The 13,452-nt window shown below is 46.9% G+C and overlaps 1 protein-coding gene and 1 long non-coding RNA gene across 6 annotated transcripts in view; both read left to right on the top strand.

The window, feature by feature from the left end:
* Window positions 1-493: 493 nt before the first annotated feature.
* tsc1b (TSC complex subunit 1b) lies at window positions 494-7,935 on the top strand. 5 transcript variants are annotated; one of them, XM_085926814.1, is made up of 22 exons: window positions 494-773; window positions 2,048-2,267; window positions 2,346-2,449; window positions 2,514-2,666; window positions 2,738-2,882; window positions 2,996-3,150; window positions 3,220-3,293; window positions 3,368-3,546; window positions 3,614-3,732; window positions 3,809-3,974; window positions 4,055-4,176; window positions 4,242-4,329; window positions 4,394-4,501; window positions 4,628-5,261; window positions 5,330-5,373; window positions 5,446-5,612; window positions 5,688-5,870; window positions 5,936-6,046; window positions 6,171-6,293; window positions 6,365-6,567; window positions 6,647-6,808; window positions 6,881-7,935. In XM_085926814.1, the coding sequence occupies exons 2-22, from the start codon at window positions 2,159-2,161 to the stop codon at window positions 7,494-7,496; spliced, it is 3,765 nt and encodes a 1,254-aa protein (XP_085782940.1). In that variant the 5' UTR covers window positions 494-773; window positions 2,048-2,158; the 3' UTR covers window positions 7,497-7,935. The 5 variants fall into 5 exon arrangements, with proteins under 5 accessions (XP_085782940.1, XP_085782939.1, XP_085782935.1 ...); XM_085926813.1 differs by having other exon boundaries at window positions 6,878-7,935; XM_085926809.1 differs by having other exon boundaries at window positions 6,647-7,935.
* A 451-nt stretch (window positions 7,936-8,386) lies between these two features.
* The window catches only part of LOC147048346 (uncharacterized), a 52,936-nt gene continuing 47,870 nt past the window's right edge, over window positions 8,387-13,452 (top strand). The window contains exons 1-3 of the long non-coding RNA XR_015067764.1: window positions 8,387-8,483; window positions 8,833-8,884; window positions 12,163-12,277. This is a non-coding gene — a long non-coding RNA (uncharacterized LOC147048346). The remainder of the gene's footprint in view (window positions 8,484-8,832; window positions 8,885-12,162; window positions 12,278-13,452) is intronic.

Raw genomic sequence — 13,452 nt, 5'->3', positions numbered from 1 at the left:
ACAATATCATAATCAATGGTGACAGATTTCCTCACAAGAGCGCAACTCCTAATCCCTGGTTTGAATTATAAAGTGGCAAAAATATAGCAATAATAATAATTATGATGAGAAGAATATACGGTCACGAGCACTCGCTCGTCATATGCAATTGCAATTTTAATAGTATATATTTTGAAAACGTGAAGGGATAAACAGCAATATTTCAGATTGAGGTCTAAAACCACTACAAGCGCGACATCTTGTGGACAAAGTTGATATTGTACCGTCAACAGGACATGACTGAAAACAGTTTAAAGTCACAGAGTCCCGTGTTTGTGCTTTGTTACTTCCCACCACAGCGTATAAATTCAAAATATTCACATGATTAATTTATTTTACGCAAGTTTGTTGAGGCAAATTCTTCACCTAACGACGTGATCAATCAAGTGTCTGCGCGTGCGCTGTCAACATGTGGGTCACGCGAAACCGCATCACACAAACTTCAGACATCCGCCAAACGAGCCTATGGGACAAACAATCACGCGCTAGCAAAAGAGTGAACATTCCTATACAGGCCAGATTAAAATCACCTTGACTATTATTTACCACACTCAGCTATTTAATTCATAGTGATTCATAGAGAATGATTTAGGCAGTTTTAGCGGAGGAGATTTCAGGGCGCTAACTTGTGGGATTAGTTTGCGCGCAGCCTTTCAGCGGAAGCCGATTGTTGTGGGATGGGCTGTGAGGTGTTCAAGATGGCGGCGCCCTGTGGAGTGAAGCTACTCTAACAGGTAAACAGCATCGATTATTCTCATCCAGACTCGTTTTACAAAAAAGAATCTCAACGCATTCACAATGCGTTATGAACGGGTGATTGCACGGCTCGCTTTCCAATCATTTCCTGTGTCTGACAGGCAACATTAAATTCCGAACGAGTCCGGGACGCTGCTGCCAGCTAACATTAGCTCTTGGCGGTGAGACCGACTTGTTTTTGTAAAGAGCCGCGATGATGGATTTTCTCCAGAGGTTGCTCATTCAAGCATTTCGTGGAACTTTCCCCCCGTGTGGTGTTGGGTTTGAGGCTGTGTCCGCTTTGCGGTGTAACGGTAGCTACATATTTGGATAATCGGATGAAGTAAACCCAACCCTGGCCATTGTTCTCTGCGAGTTGTTTACGCCAAGCAGCAGCAGCAGTAGCAGCAGCAGCAGCAAGAACAGGAGCGGACAGTGGTCAGTGCACACACGCGTACACGATTTGGGACATAAGAAAAAGCCTTATGCATTGCTCTCAAGATGAACGTCACTATTTATAAGACTTGTTTGCTGCACCTCAGTCCGATGTTGCATTTTTCGCCTTGCGTCATTGCTGTGATATTTTAGGTGTCCTCGTGTCAGGTGTTCCTGGATCCAAATGAGAAATGAAACTGTATGAGTGCTCATATATGGTGACCAAATATATTCGGGTTATCAGTATTATCACAGTATTTCGAAAATAAACCGGTGCTCATTCTTGTCAACGACTAAATCATCTTGAGGTGATATAATGACATAAAACTCTCCTGTTGTCAGCTCGTCTTAATTTCTTTTGCCCTTGTCTGCTACCTATTGTTTGTACCCCTTTTACACAGTGCCCTCTTGTGTTCAAACTGAGATACCACATAAGCGCACTGTCTCGTAACAAGCTACATTTGAATATACTTATTTGATTCAAAGTTACAGCAAAACAGCAGTGCTCCTTCTGAGATGTTTGTTCGGAAGGTTGTTGCTTACAGCTCGCACGGGGCCAAATGTTATCTGAAAGCGCCGGTGCCGCATAAAGGACCTTTTGTGTATTCCCGAGCATTCCCAAGCTGTCCGAGATCACGGCGAGGGCGTCTGTTGTTGCTTCTACTGACCTGTTTCTGCTGGTTACTTGCTGACACACCTCAAAGTGACCACGACGGTCGATTCCTTTCCTTTCATACATGATACACCCGCTTGCTGGTAGTCAACGTATTTCGGGAAGGAAAACAACCCGAATCCTCTTTTGACTAAATTGCCTTCATGGTCATTGATTTGGATCCAGAGGTGCCTGGAGACTGAATTGGTGGGTGGCCCCAAGAGAGTCCTCCAGGCAGGAAGTGAGGAAGAGGAAGGACGTTAGAAGGACTCTGCTTCCACCAAGAACACTGCCACCATGGCGAGGGAGCAGCCGAGCACGGGGGACCTCCTCCCGCTCTTGGAGACCTCCGACCTCCACCAGCTAGAAGAGATCAGAGGCCTTATTAATGAGCAACTCAGCACCGGTATCATCACTTATTTACTTTTTAAATTTATCTGCTTGTACGTATGTGTGTGTGTGAAAATGCGTCTTCCATTTGCAGAACGAGGGTCTGTGCTGCTCAACGGGCTGGTGGACTACTTTTTAGAAACCAACTCCTCAGAGGCCATGCATATCCTCTGCGCAGTCCGAGAGCCACACGACAAGGTGACAAACGTGGACTATTCATTTGCGCCACTTCATTTGATGGCTTCCTACTTGGCCCTCACAGCACCTTCTGGACAAGATGAACGAGTGCATGACCAAACAGGCGTGTCGGCTGCCCACCCTCACCATGCTCGGCCACGTCATCCGCAAGCAGCCGTCCTGGATTCACAAGATTGCCCGATACCCTCTTCTGCTTTCGCTGCTCAAATGCCTAAAGGTAGACTTTTCTCAGCGTGGAAGTCAGAGGCGATTTAAAAAATAAAATAAAAATCTGATTCCCTTTGGCAGACTGATACGGATGTGGTGGTGCTGATAACTGGCGTGCTGGTGCTGATCACGCTTCTTCCCATGATTCCTCAAGCGGGAAAACAACACCTGTGGGAGTACTTTGACATTTTTGGCCGCCTGGCATCCTGGAACCTCAAAAATCCAGGTGACAGATCCATTTCGGCTTGTTGTTCTGTTCTGCTTTAAGATTTCAATCTGGATGGGTTCTGCTTGCCACGTTGCTCTTGATTATCATTGTTTTTTTTTTTTTTCATTCAGGTCACATTTCAGAAGTTTACTTGATCCACCTCCATGCCAGCGTCTATTCGCTCTTCCATCGTCTGTACGGCATGTACCCTTGCAACTTTGTGTCCTACCTGCGCTCGCACTATAGCATGAAGGAAAACATGGAAACATTTGAAGAAGTGGTCAAGGTGAGCCACAAGGACACATTTATTATGACCTTTTATTTCTAATATGAATGAAAATTGCTTTTTACTCAGCCAATGCTTGAACACGTCCGGATCCACCCTGAACTGGTGACAGGAACCAAGGATCATGAGCTTGACCCCACCAGGTAAGTTTTCCAGGCATGTCCCACTCTTTGCTACGGAATCCTGATTTTGGATTTTTTGTTTTTTTTGGCTTCAGGTGGAAAAAGTATGAAATCCACGATATCGTCATTGAATGTGCCAAAGTGTCTCTGGACCCGAAGGAGGCCTCCTGTGAGGAAGGATATGCCACCATGCCTGAGAACTTCTACCCTCAAGTCCATCTGCGACCACAAGACTGCACTTCCAGCCCTTACACGGACCTCTACAGCAGCTATGGTTTGTTCCAAGTTCTGATAAGAAATTTGAAAAAGACTTTGTGAACGCTTTGTCTTGTCGACAACAGGAAGCTCTTCATCCACTCCGTTCTCCACTCCACGGCAGCCGCTGCCTCCGCCCCTGTCCTTGCCCCCCCTCTCAGGGACGCAGTCCAACAACCGTAGCCCACAGACCACCAAACGGCAGGTAAGAACTTCCGACTTCTTTTATTTGGATGCCAACCAGGGGGCTGTTCACAAAAATGTTTTTTTTTTTTCAACAGAACTCCACCTGTGAAGCTAACTCCTCCTATGGCGGGAAGGACCCACTGTGGAGCCCCTCCTCTTTGTGTGGAATGGCCACGCCCCCATCATCCAGGGGCATGTCGCCCAACTTTGAGCTCTCCCACAGTGCCTCACACCTTCCCAGCCGCTTCCACTGCACTTCTGGTGACTGAAATACCTGGTCTGAGTTTGATTTGAAAGAAAACAATTTTCCTGATGTTTTTTTTTTTTTTTATTGGGATCAGGAGGGAAAGGAACATCTGACTCCAGTACTCCAGCCACTTCATCACCGCCCCCCACCCTGTCGGATGACTTTCCCATCATCTCCCTACCGGCCAACACGGTCCACTCCAGTCCACCCAGAAAAGTAAGCCATAAACATCAATAGACTTGACCATACGGTATTCAAAAACGACACGTGTGACTTTTCAGGAACGTAAACATGGCGACGGTGGGAAACCGGCACTGGTGAGACAGGAACCCGTGAAAGATTCTGAGAAAAGCGGCGCGACAAACAGAGGTGTGTTCCCGTTTAGCAAACTCGCACGCTGCCAAGTTTCTTCATGATCGATCCATCCGATTAGATGCCGCAGACGCCGCCAGCGTGTCCATGACGTTGACCGAGCTGTCGGTTTTCATGAAGAAACAAGAGTTGGAGCTTCAGCTGAGAACGGAAAAAGAAAAAGAGGAGGGTGAGCAATTATTTGTGCTTTTCGCCACGACATCCGAGTCTGATTATTTTTTTTGGAGGATCACAAACCCCGAATGTGTCGCAGCAGATGTTAGGCTCCTAATCCCCCCCCCCTTCTCTTTTCTAGCGGCCATCACTGAGGAGCTGCTCAAGCTCACAGAGGACAAGCAGGAGCTTTCAGGCTTGAGGGGATTCGACTCCCCTTTCTACCGCACCACCGAGACTCTGACCGGCTGTCAGACGCAAGACAAGATCGTCGCCAACAGCCAAGTGGGCGGGGCCATCCTGGACCTACCCCACGCGCTTTCTACGCCGGACAAAGCGGAGAACAACACGAGCGCCAGTGACGTCGGAAGCGAACAGGGAGGGGGAGACAGCCGGAGTTCAGCCGGCGGCCTCAATCAATCCTGGCCCTTCCTGTCAGGTTTCACCCCTATCGATCACCACCTGCACCGGAGCCCCTCGGCACCCGAAGAGGAAGCGGGAAAGTTTGCCATGTTCTCGCCAAGCCCCTGCGGCAAGACCCCGGCGCCGGTGCCGTACGAGGTGTTCTTTGACCTAGCTCTGCCCAGGGCGGCCTCGCTTTACATCCATCAGAAGACATCGGAGGCCGTCCACAAAGCGGCGCTGGAGAGGCTCTCCAGACGGGAAGAGGGGCTGGAGGACGGCGAGGAGGAGGGGCTTATGACCGCTTCACCACTGGAGGTGCTGGATCGCCTCGTTCAGCAGGGGAGCGACGCCCACAATAAAGTCCTCAAGAGGTCAGACTTTTTGTTTCTTTGAGGGATTTGTATCGAGACGAAGAGACCAACTTTGCTTTCTCCTCCAGATTACCTTTGCCGAGTAAGTCAGCTGACTGGACGCACTTTGGAGGTAAACGACTCTCCCGCTCACTCACTCGTTGTAAGACGGCGACTAAATTAGTTTTCCCGACCGTCTCCTCAGGGTCGGCTCCATCCGACGAGCTCCACACGCTGCGGAGCCAGCTGCTCCTGCTGCACAACCAGCTGCTTTACGAGCGCTACAAGCGAGAACAGCACGCCGTCCGCAACAGGCGCCTCCTGCGGCGCATCATCAACGCCACCGCGCTGGAAGAGCAGAATAACGCTATGGTGGGTTGGCGCGCCACCCCGCCGTCCGTCTTGGAAAAGAAACGCGACCTGCCCCTTTTTTTTGCATCTCTGCAGAAGGACCAGCTGAACCTGCAGAGTGTGGACATCTCATCCCTGAGGGAAAGTCTGCAGGTGGAGCAGCAACGCTACAGGCAGCTGTGGGACGACCGCGAGACGGTGGTGACCCGTTTGCACACTCAGATTCGACAACTGCAGCAGGGGCGGGACGACTACTACACCAAGAACCAGGAGCTGCAGGTACATCGTGACGTCGTTGCGATTGTGATTTTTTTTTTTGGAATTCATTTTTTTCATGTTTGCAGAGCAAGTTACAAGAGTGTCAGAAAAGGATGGGCGAATTAGAGGCGGAGCTTCAGGGGGCGAATAACAAAGTCTGTCACACCGGACACCTGCTCAAACAGATGACCATCAAGGTAAACATTGTAAAGTTTGCCCAAATTAGTTATGGGGTAAAAGAAGCTTCAAATGTGCTTCATGAAGCAGTTATTGATTGATATGATTTTTTTTTTTTTTTTGTGGGGGTTGTGCATCCTTCAGTTACGCAACAGTGAGGGTACCCAGCAGCAAATGAGCTTCCTGAACAAACAGCTACTGCTCCTTGGGGAGGCACACAAACTCTCCATGCAGGAACTGAAGTTCGCAGGCGCAGATAATACCAAGGTATGCTGCCAAGATGGTCGATGAAAAAAAATACTCACAAGGTATTGATCGCTAATTCCTTCCATGTGCAGCGACCTAGCAGCCATGAGGCCCAGATGCTGCAAGTGTCCTCCAGGAAGGAGGTGGAGACTCTGAGACAGAACCTGCTGGTCCAGGGCCAGAAACTGGAGGCAGCACACCAGAGAGCCGCCGAGCTTGAGACGCTACTCTCCAAGAAGGAACACCTCATTGCAGAACAGAAGAAGTTTCTCGAGGATGTCAAATGTCAAGCAAAGTGAGTTTGCAAAGGGGTAGCTTCTATTTTCTTTTATTTCACATCTTCTGATTATTATTATTATTTTTTTCTACACCAGGGCAGAGCTGCAGGCCTCCGACAGCAGATACCAGGCTCAGAAGAGAATCGCCCAACTGCTGCAGACCGAAATCCTGCAACTGTACAGCAAAGTCGAGATGGAAGTTCCAGCCAGCTTGCCGCCGGGGCTCAAAGCTGACCGACACGCGCCTGCCGATTCCAGGTTTGTCAGTGCGGCTATATATATGTATCGAAATTATTTGGATGATTTCAAATCCCGCTTCCTCCTCAGCAGCATCCTGGTGCCCGATGGACCAAGTAAAACTTGCACCAATGAGGAGATGGACGGTCGACCACCACGAGACTCCCACTGCGGCAACGGCAGCACTTTATTAGCAGGGCATCTCAAGGCCAGCAAATCTTCCAAGAGCACCGCCAACTCGCTCAACGGCAGCAAGGAGTGCGGCCCGTCTCTAATGGCGGACCTCCCCCTGTCCTGCCCCCGCACCAACCCGCTGGCAACGCTGACGCCATCCGACGCCCCCCTCACCGTGGGCTCCTACCCCAGTGCCAAGAGCTTCCTCGGCATGAGGGCGCGCGAGCTCTTTCGCAACAAAAGCGAGAGTCAATGCGGCGAGGAGGAGGAAGAGGACGAGCAGCCGTCGAAGGCCGAGCCGTGCGCCGAGCCGCCGGGTCCCGGCGCCCGTCTCAGCCTCGCGCCCGCCCCGACCCCGAGCCCGGCCGCTCCTCTCGCTCGACCTGCCAAGACTTCCTCGGAGTCCAAACAGCAGGTCCCCGCTCACGAAAGCCCCCGCAGGAAGATAGGGCGGGGCTCCGTGGGGACAGGGCGGCCCCGGCAGCAACAGCTTAAGATCATGGACTACAATGAAACGCATCATGAGCACAGTTAGGAAACTTTGCCACATAGCCGGCAAGTCCAAAAGCTAAAGTTTGAAAGGAATTTACAAATGGGTCAAAGTAATTTGTCAGCAACTCTTTGAAAGTCAGTATTATTTGCTCCATTCCTCTGAGTGGACAACAGGATAACACCGCCTCCTTTTTATTTTCTTAAATCAATTCATCCACAAGACTAGTGAACAAAACGATATATCGGCGCAGGGGATACTGAACGTTGTGACGATGATGCTTTGAGAAAACATAAGCAAAATGTGAGCCGAAAATTTGCAAAGTGTATGGAAATGAATGACTATTTATGCCTTTTTTTTTTTTTTTTTTTTAAACAAACAGCAGCACATCGGGACCTGTTTTTACGCTTTTATTTATCCATTCATCACGGATGCTCACACAAATTTGATTAGAGATGACACAATAAACAGCTTGGTAAGCTTAGCATTGCTCCATCCTATTCTTCATATTTAGTGTGACAAAATGTGCATTCTGTTCCTCCCTTCTCACTTTGCTGCACAATCTTCTTTCTGAATCCTGTTGTCCACCAGGATCTGCTGTCACGTTCTTCTGCCGCGCTATCTCGAGCATGTTCAACCATCCACTTGAATTGCCAACCGTAGTCTATACAGCAGGCGAAAATAGAAGGTACAATCTGCACAAACTGAAGAAAGCAGGACTCTCCAATGGCAAAAAAAAAACAAAAAAACAGGAAGTTCCTAAAGCAGTGGCTTGTGTTTAACTGTGAACAATAAAGGTCGTCTTCAATGTTTTGCACTACAATACTCAAGTCTTTTTTTGTCCTTAGATGCACCTGTTACACTTTTCTGTCATATAAAGAAATGGAAAATATTTTAGTAAGACATCCATCCATTGGCTAAAGGCCAAACGTCCAGCCAATCACAGGGCACGTAACCACAATTTGTCTTAATGACATTTGGGGCTTTGGAAGTGTTTATGAAGGACAAACAAATTCCTCACGAAGGCCAGAGGTGAGTTTGAATCCCTAAACTCGCAAATACTAGTTTATAGGTCACCCAATTGGTAAATTAGACAATGTTTAACCGGCTTTACTAGGTTTTGTTGACATTTTTGACAAGGAACCAACCGTGACAGTACGTTAAGATAATCACGATTTATCGCACTTGATTTGACGTACCTCTGTTCTGTGTTTACAAAAAATGCGGAGAGATTATATACAATGCAGATTGTCTAAAATGTCAAAAATCATTTATTTGGAAGAGACCAGACCATTTGTTTTTCGAGAGGAAATTTCCAGTGGCATTTTTTATTTCACTGTCCTCCTCCCACGTTAACGCTTGTTGTTTTCTTTATGTCCAGCAGAGGGCACTGTAGCTTCAATAACCATGGACAGGATTGACCGGCTCAACAGGTTAGACCATTTCAGTATTATATGTATGATGATGTTGATCTCATAATTATTGATAATTATATAAATCTGCATTGATACTAAAACGAATATTCAACATGATTAATTTTATTCATAGGCCGTAATTGTACCTCTGACCCCTTCATTGTACAAAAAAACACCAGTTATAGGTCAGAAAAGAAAGATAAAAAAAGAAACTATATTCAAATTAAAACATTCAATCTTAAAATGTTATCTAGTTTGTGTGTTTTCCCTTCTCTCGCTTTCCCCATTTCCTTCATTATCATCATTATTTTTTTAAACCAGCTCCCAAATCCCAATTAGGCCTCGTTGGTACACTCATTCTGCTATTGCGATGAAATATAAATAATTTTTTTTCTGTGAGCACAACCAAGTATGATTACTTTATCAAACGACTGCATATGTGTTTTATGAGAGTCCAAAAAAGTGCTATGATTAATTTACCAGCATTCCACCAGGTCAAGAAAATTGATGCAGGATAATTGGGCACATAGGGAATCCGTGGCAATTTGTGCTTTCAGACACTACTTGAGAAATTAGATGTCAGTGCAAATGTGAAATTGCTCCTCACTGTTCTCAAAGATTCCATGAAAATTTAAATATAAATCTTAAGTACTGCCAGCAAAGGGATTTTTTTTCCTTTTTAGTGAGTGCCAACTTGAAATGAAGCCCTGTGAAAATGATCTGAATGAAATGAAAATACGCTTATATGAGGTGTAGAAAAAGACATCCAACTTGTGTAAAGTTGGGGCTGAGCTACACGGAGGGCGTCGCTGGTAAAACCCTCATGCAAGAATTCATCCGATTCTTTTTGACAGCAAGGAAAGTTTTCAATTCGTCTGAAGATGTGTGATTATATTATTGAATATTCTGTATGTACACCTTTGCTGCAAAATATAAATCAGGCGTCTGGATGTAACCTACTTTTTTTTTTCCTCGCTGTGTCGAAGTTACACATGATTAGGAATTAGTTACATAAGCTTAAATAATTAATATGACAGAATATTTTTTGTTAGGATCAGGAGGTCATTGAGTAGCAAAGTTTCTTGACATTGTTGGAACTTTTTTTTTTTAACCATTCATGGCTGTGGTCAACCATTAAAAGGATCCTAATTTAGCTTTAATTAAAAGTATTACTGGCAATTAATAAATCATCAGTTCATTTAAAGTTGTATGTGAAATGCAAGCTCAAGTTAAAGTGATCTCCTCCAACATGCTGCGTATTGAAATGTTTGTTTTTATTCCTCACGGGCAGCCGGCGCAAAAAAGAAAATGCTAAACGGGAATATTTGTGGTAAGCATACTACATACTGACGCACTGGAAAACGGCTTCATTTGTCCTCATTAAAAGCTTAAAAGTTCATGAATAAATAATCATTGGAGCAAAACACACACTTTCTCCCATTTTTTAATCTTCAGGCTCGTACAAAACACGAAGAGGGGAAAAATAAAATAGCGTCTAAATGCTGTTTAGAAATATCGTCTGACCGACCTCCCTTCTTTTTTCCTATTGATGTGACGGCCTTGAACCTATAAGATCGGGTCGGCATTGGAGGGAGGGGTTGAGCGGTTGAGGATGGGAAGAAGAAAAAAAAGAAACAAAATTACAAAAACAATTGGACCTCCGAGAGTCAACTGAATGCATTTAAGTGAAGATGATGAGAGTGCCTCTCTCTCGAGTAAGCAAGCCAAGCAAAATTCAAAGTTAAAGCGAGAAGAAAAGACACAAGCTGGAGAGACGAGCGTGCACAGTCCGTTCCCTGCGGTTTAATTATTTTAATTATCTCTCCTCTTTCAGCTTTTTGAAAAAAAAAAAAAAAAAAAGAATAAAAAAAAAAGAGAGGCCATTAAAGGATGCCCGTTTGGGTTAATGTGATTAAAAAAACAAGATGGAGGAAAAGATGAAAGGCTGAAGATGTCAGTGCTAATCAGGGAGTTAAAACTGCTATTTGTGAACTGGGCCGCTTGTTCAAGCGGATGCAGCAGCAGCGTGATTGTTTTTTTGTTTTGTTTTCTTCTTCCCTTTAAATGCTGTTTCCACATTTCAGCAGACTGTAAAGATAAACTCCCCCTCAAGCTAACCGCCATGTTAGATTGGCACAATGTAAAGCGGAAAAGGGAATTTTAAGTCCAGTCGACGTGAATTGAAAGTTTTCTTTTCTTTTTGTGTTATCTCAGTAGCAGGGTTGACTTGAAACCACAATAGACTCCCACTAATGTTTGCAATGAACCACAGGGAGAAAAAAAAATACTTTTCATTGCTCAACATAATAAAAAAAAAAAGACAATGTAAATATTTTATTAAATTTCAAACATGAAACAGGTTTTGTGAAAATGAATATTTTGCCAGTCTATGGTTGTTGCAACTTTATTTCAAGAGTAAATGATTGGTATTTTTCACCTCATTTGGATCAGCCACAATTTCTAAGTCCGGTCCCTGGATAGGTGAAGAGAGAAAAACCTTCCTGTCATGGGCCGAAGCGGCCATGTGGCAGGCGCAAGGCGACGCTGTCAGCCGCCATAATATGCAGCAGCTTGCTCAACTTCCTCTGACTGCACAACTTGACATTTGTTCAGGCACAAAACCAGCACAGGTGTTGAACTGCTCCGTGGTGAGAGGCGGGGCTGGAGGGAGGGTGGACAACCCCCCCCCCCCCCCCCCCCCCGCTTCCAACAACAAAGATTTACTTTCAAACTAAATCAAGCAGAAGGAATGTCCTAAGTGTGTGGAGAGATGGACGGGAGGCCATGCAATATTAAAGCGGCGTGTCTGGCGATGCCAAGCGTGCCAGCCACTCCTCTCCCGCCCGCCCTCCCGGCTTCCCGGCCATCGGCTCTTCCCTCAAGGTGACACTTCAAAGCGGGCGCGCAGACGCGGCAGGCCTAGCTGTCGGCATGAAGCCAGCGCCCCCCCCCCCCTCCCTCCTTGTACCCGTCACCCATACCACCCTCCCCCCCTCACCCTCCTATCAATACCACCTCAAAGCCACACAGTCCCTATCCCCGCTGGGCCAGGTCAGCGGAGAGATCCGCCTCGGGAGCCCCCGTCAAAAAAAAAAAAAAAAAGAAAAGCGGCACCCCGCTGGCTTAATTAACAAGGGGCCGTTTCCTAATGCGAAGCTTTTGAATGCTTCCCGTCCTGTTGGTGAGTTGCGAGCCAGGCAGGCAGGCAGGCAGGCAGGCGTTGAAATCATTTGAATTCCGATGATTGGGTTCCACATGCATTATTCCGTGTTGTGTATTGTTTTTGTGTGTTGCAGCGTTCCCGCCTGTCTGCCCGGGTGTTTCTTGCGAGATGTCTCTCTTCCGCAGATGATTGGAGAGACTTGAACCAAACAATGCGGCGGGCGATGCTTTCCTCGGCCCGTCTGACAGGTGGGTTATGAAAACACCCCCGATGTGTACACACACACACGTACACACGCCTACGGGCTCCGCATCATCCGCTTCTTGTAATCACCTCCGAAAACCCGCCGGGAGGATTTTACGTGGCGTGATCGATATTTGCCGATGTGTCTGCCCGCATCATCCTCAAATGAAAGCGGATAGCGGGAGACAAGGTGGCGCCGGCAGGTCGTAGCGGGGCGCGCCGCCCCGACGTTTGATGTCTGCCAAAGCGCTCATCAGTGTGTGGAGGCGGCCTCGTGTCGGCACGCCGGGTCACCGCTAGCTCACCCCGAGTAGCACGCGGCTGATTGTCTCTCTGTCAGGGTGAGCGGGGTTGTTGTTTTTCCCGAGGTGAGACGAGGGATCCTGTCCGACGAGCCGGACTGCGTTTTTTTTTTAATAGGGCCTCAGCTTTGGCACCTGGCAGGCCCGCTCGCGTCTCGCCCCAACCTTCCCTCATCCCCGCCGTCCTGAACTTGTTAGGCTATTTTTTGATTCCACTCCATAAAATCCTCCGCTTCATCCTTCGCATCCCAAATGGACCAAGCGGCAACAAGTGCAGTTGAACAACTTTTATTGACAGTGACGAATTGCAACCCGCGCCGCAACTTAGACCCGCTTTTAGCCGGTCTAAATCGTTTCCAAATCGAATCGGCATCGACAAACAAAACGAGTCCCGCCGATGTTAGCTGTGCTGCTAAATCAATACGACGCACGGTCAAATTTTAAAGGAGGACTCGGCCACGAGGACATTATGGCATTTAGGGCAAAGAGCTGGTTAGCTGACACGCTGCTATAATTAGGTGGTAATAAATAAAAAAGGCGATGGGGAGTAGCGAGGCTGCGTTTCAACCGTGGCCATTAGAGAAACCACATAGGATGCTTAGAATGGAGGGAAAAAAAGTCACCTGTCTGCCTGGAAACACACACACACACACTTTCTCTTTTTCCAGCTCACATTTTTCTCGTGTCCTACTTACAAAGTCGGTTTTAAATCCCGCAATCCTGACCCTTTGTAAAATAAAATAGAAAAAACGAACATAATACATCTTCTGCTAATCAAGGTCAGGTCCAGAGCGGAACCTCCCACGACGCGCCAGTAATCACCCCCCATTAAAATTTCAATTTATTTTAGCTTTGCAAAAAAAAAAGTACACGAGGCC

This window comes from Syngnathus leptorhynchus, chromosome 12 (assembly GCF_054491065.1).
Source record: "Syngnathus leptorhynchus isolate UIUO chromosome 12, UIUO_Slep, whole genome shotgun sequence".
Taxonomy (NCBI): Eukaryota; Metazoa; Chordata; class Actinopteri; order Syngnathiformes; family Syngnathidae; genus Syngnathus; species Syngnathus leptorhynchus.
The sequence above is the reverse complement of the archived record's forward strand: the minus strand, read 5'-3'. Positions and strand labels throughout refer to the sequence as shown.

Coding starts and splice junctions, on each gene's coding strand:
- tsc1b (XM_085926809.1), top strand. CDS start 2,159: ATGGCGAGGGAGCAGCCGAGCACGGGGGACCTCCTCCCGCTCTTGGAG. Junction 2,883..2,995: donor CTGGAACCTCAAAAATCCAG/GTGACAGATCCA, acceptor TTTTTCATTCAG/GTCACATTTCAGAAGTTTAC. Junction 4,177..4,241: donor ACTCCAGTCCACCCAGAAAA/GTAAGCCATAAA, acceptor GTGACTTTTCAG/GAACGTAAACATGGCGACGG.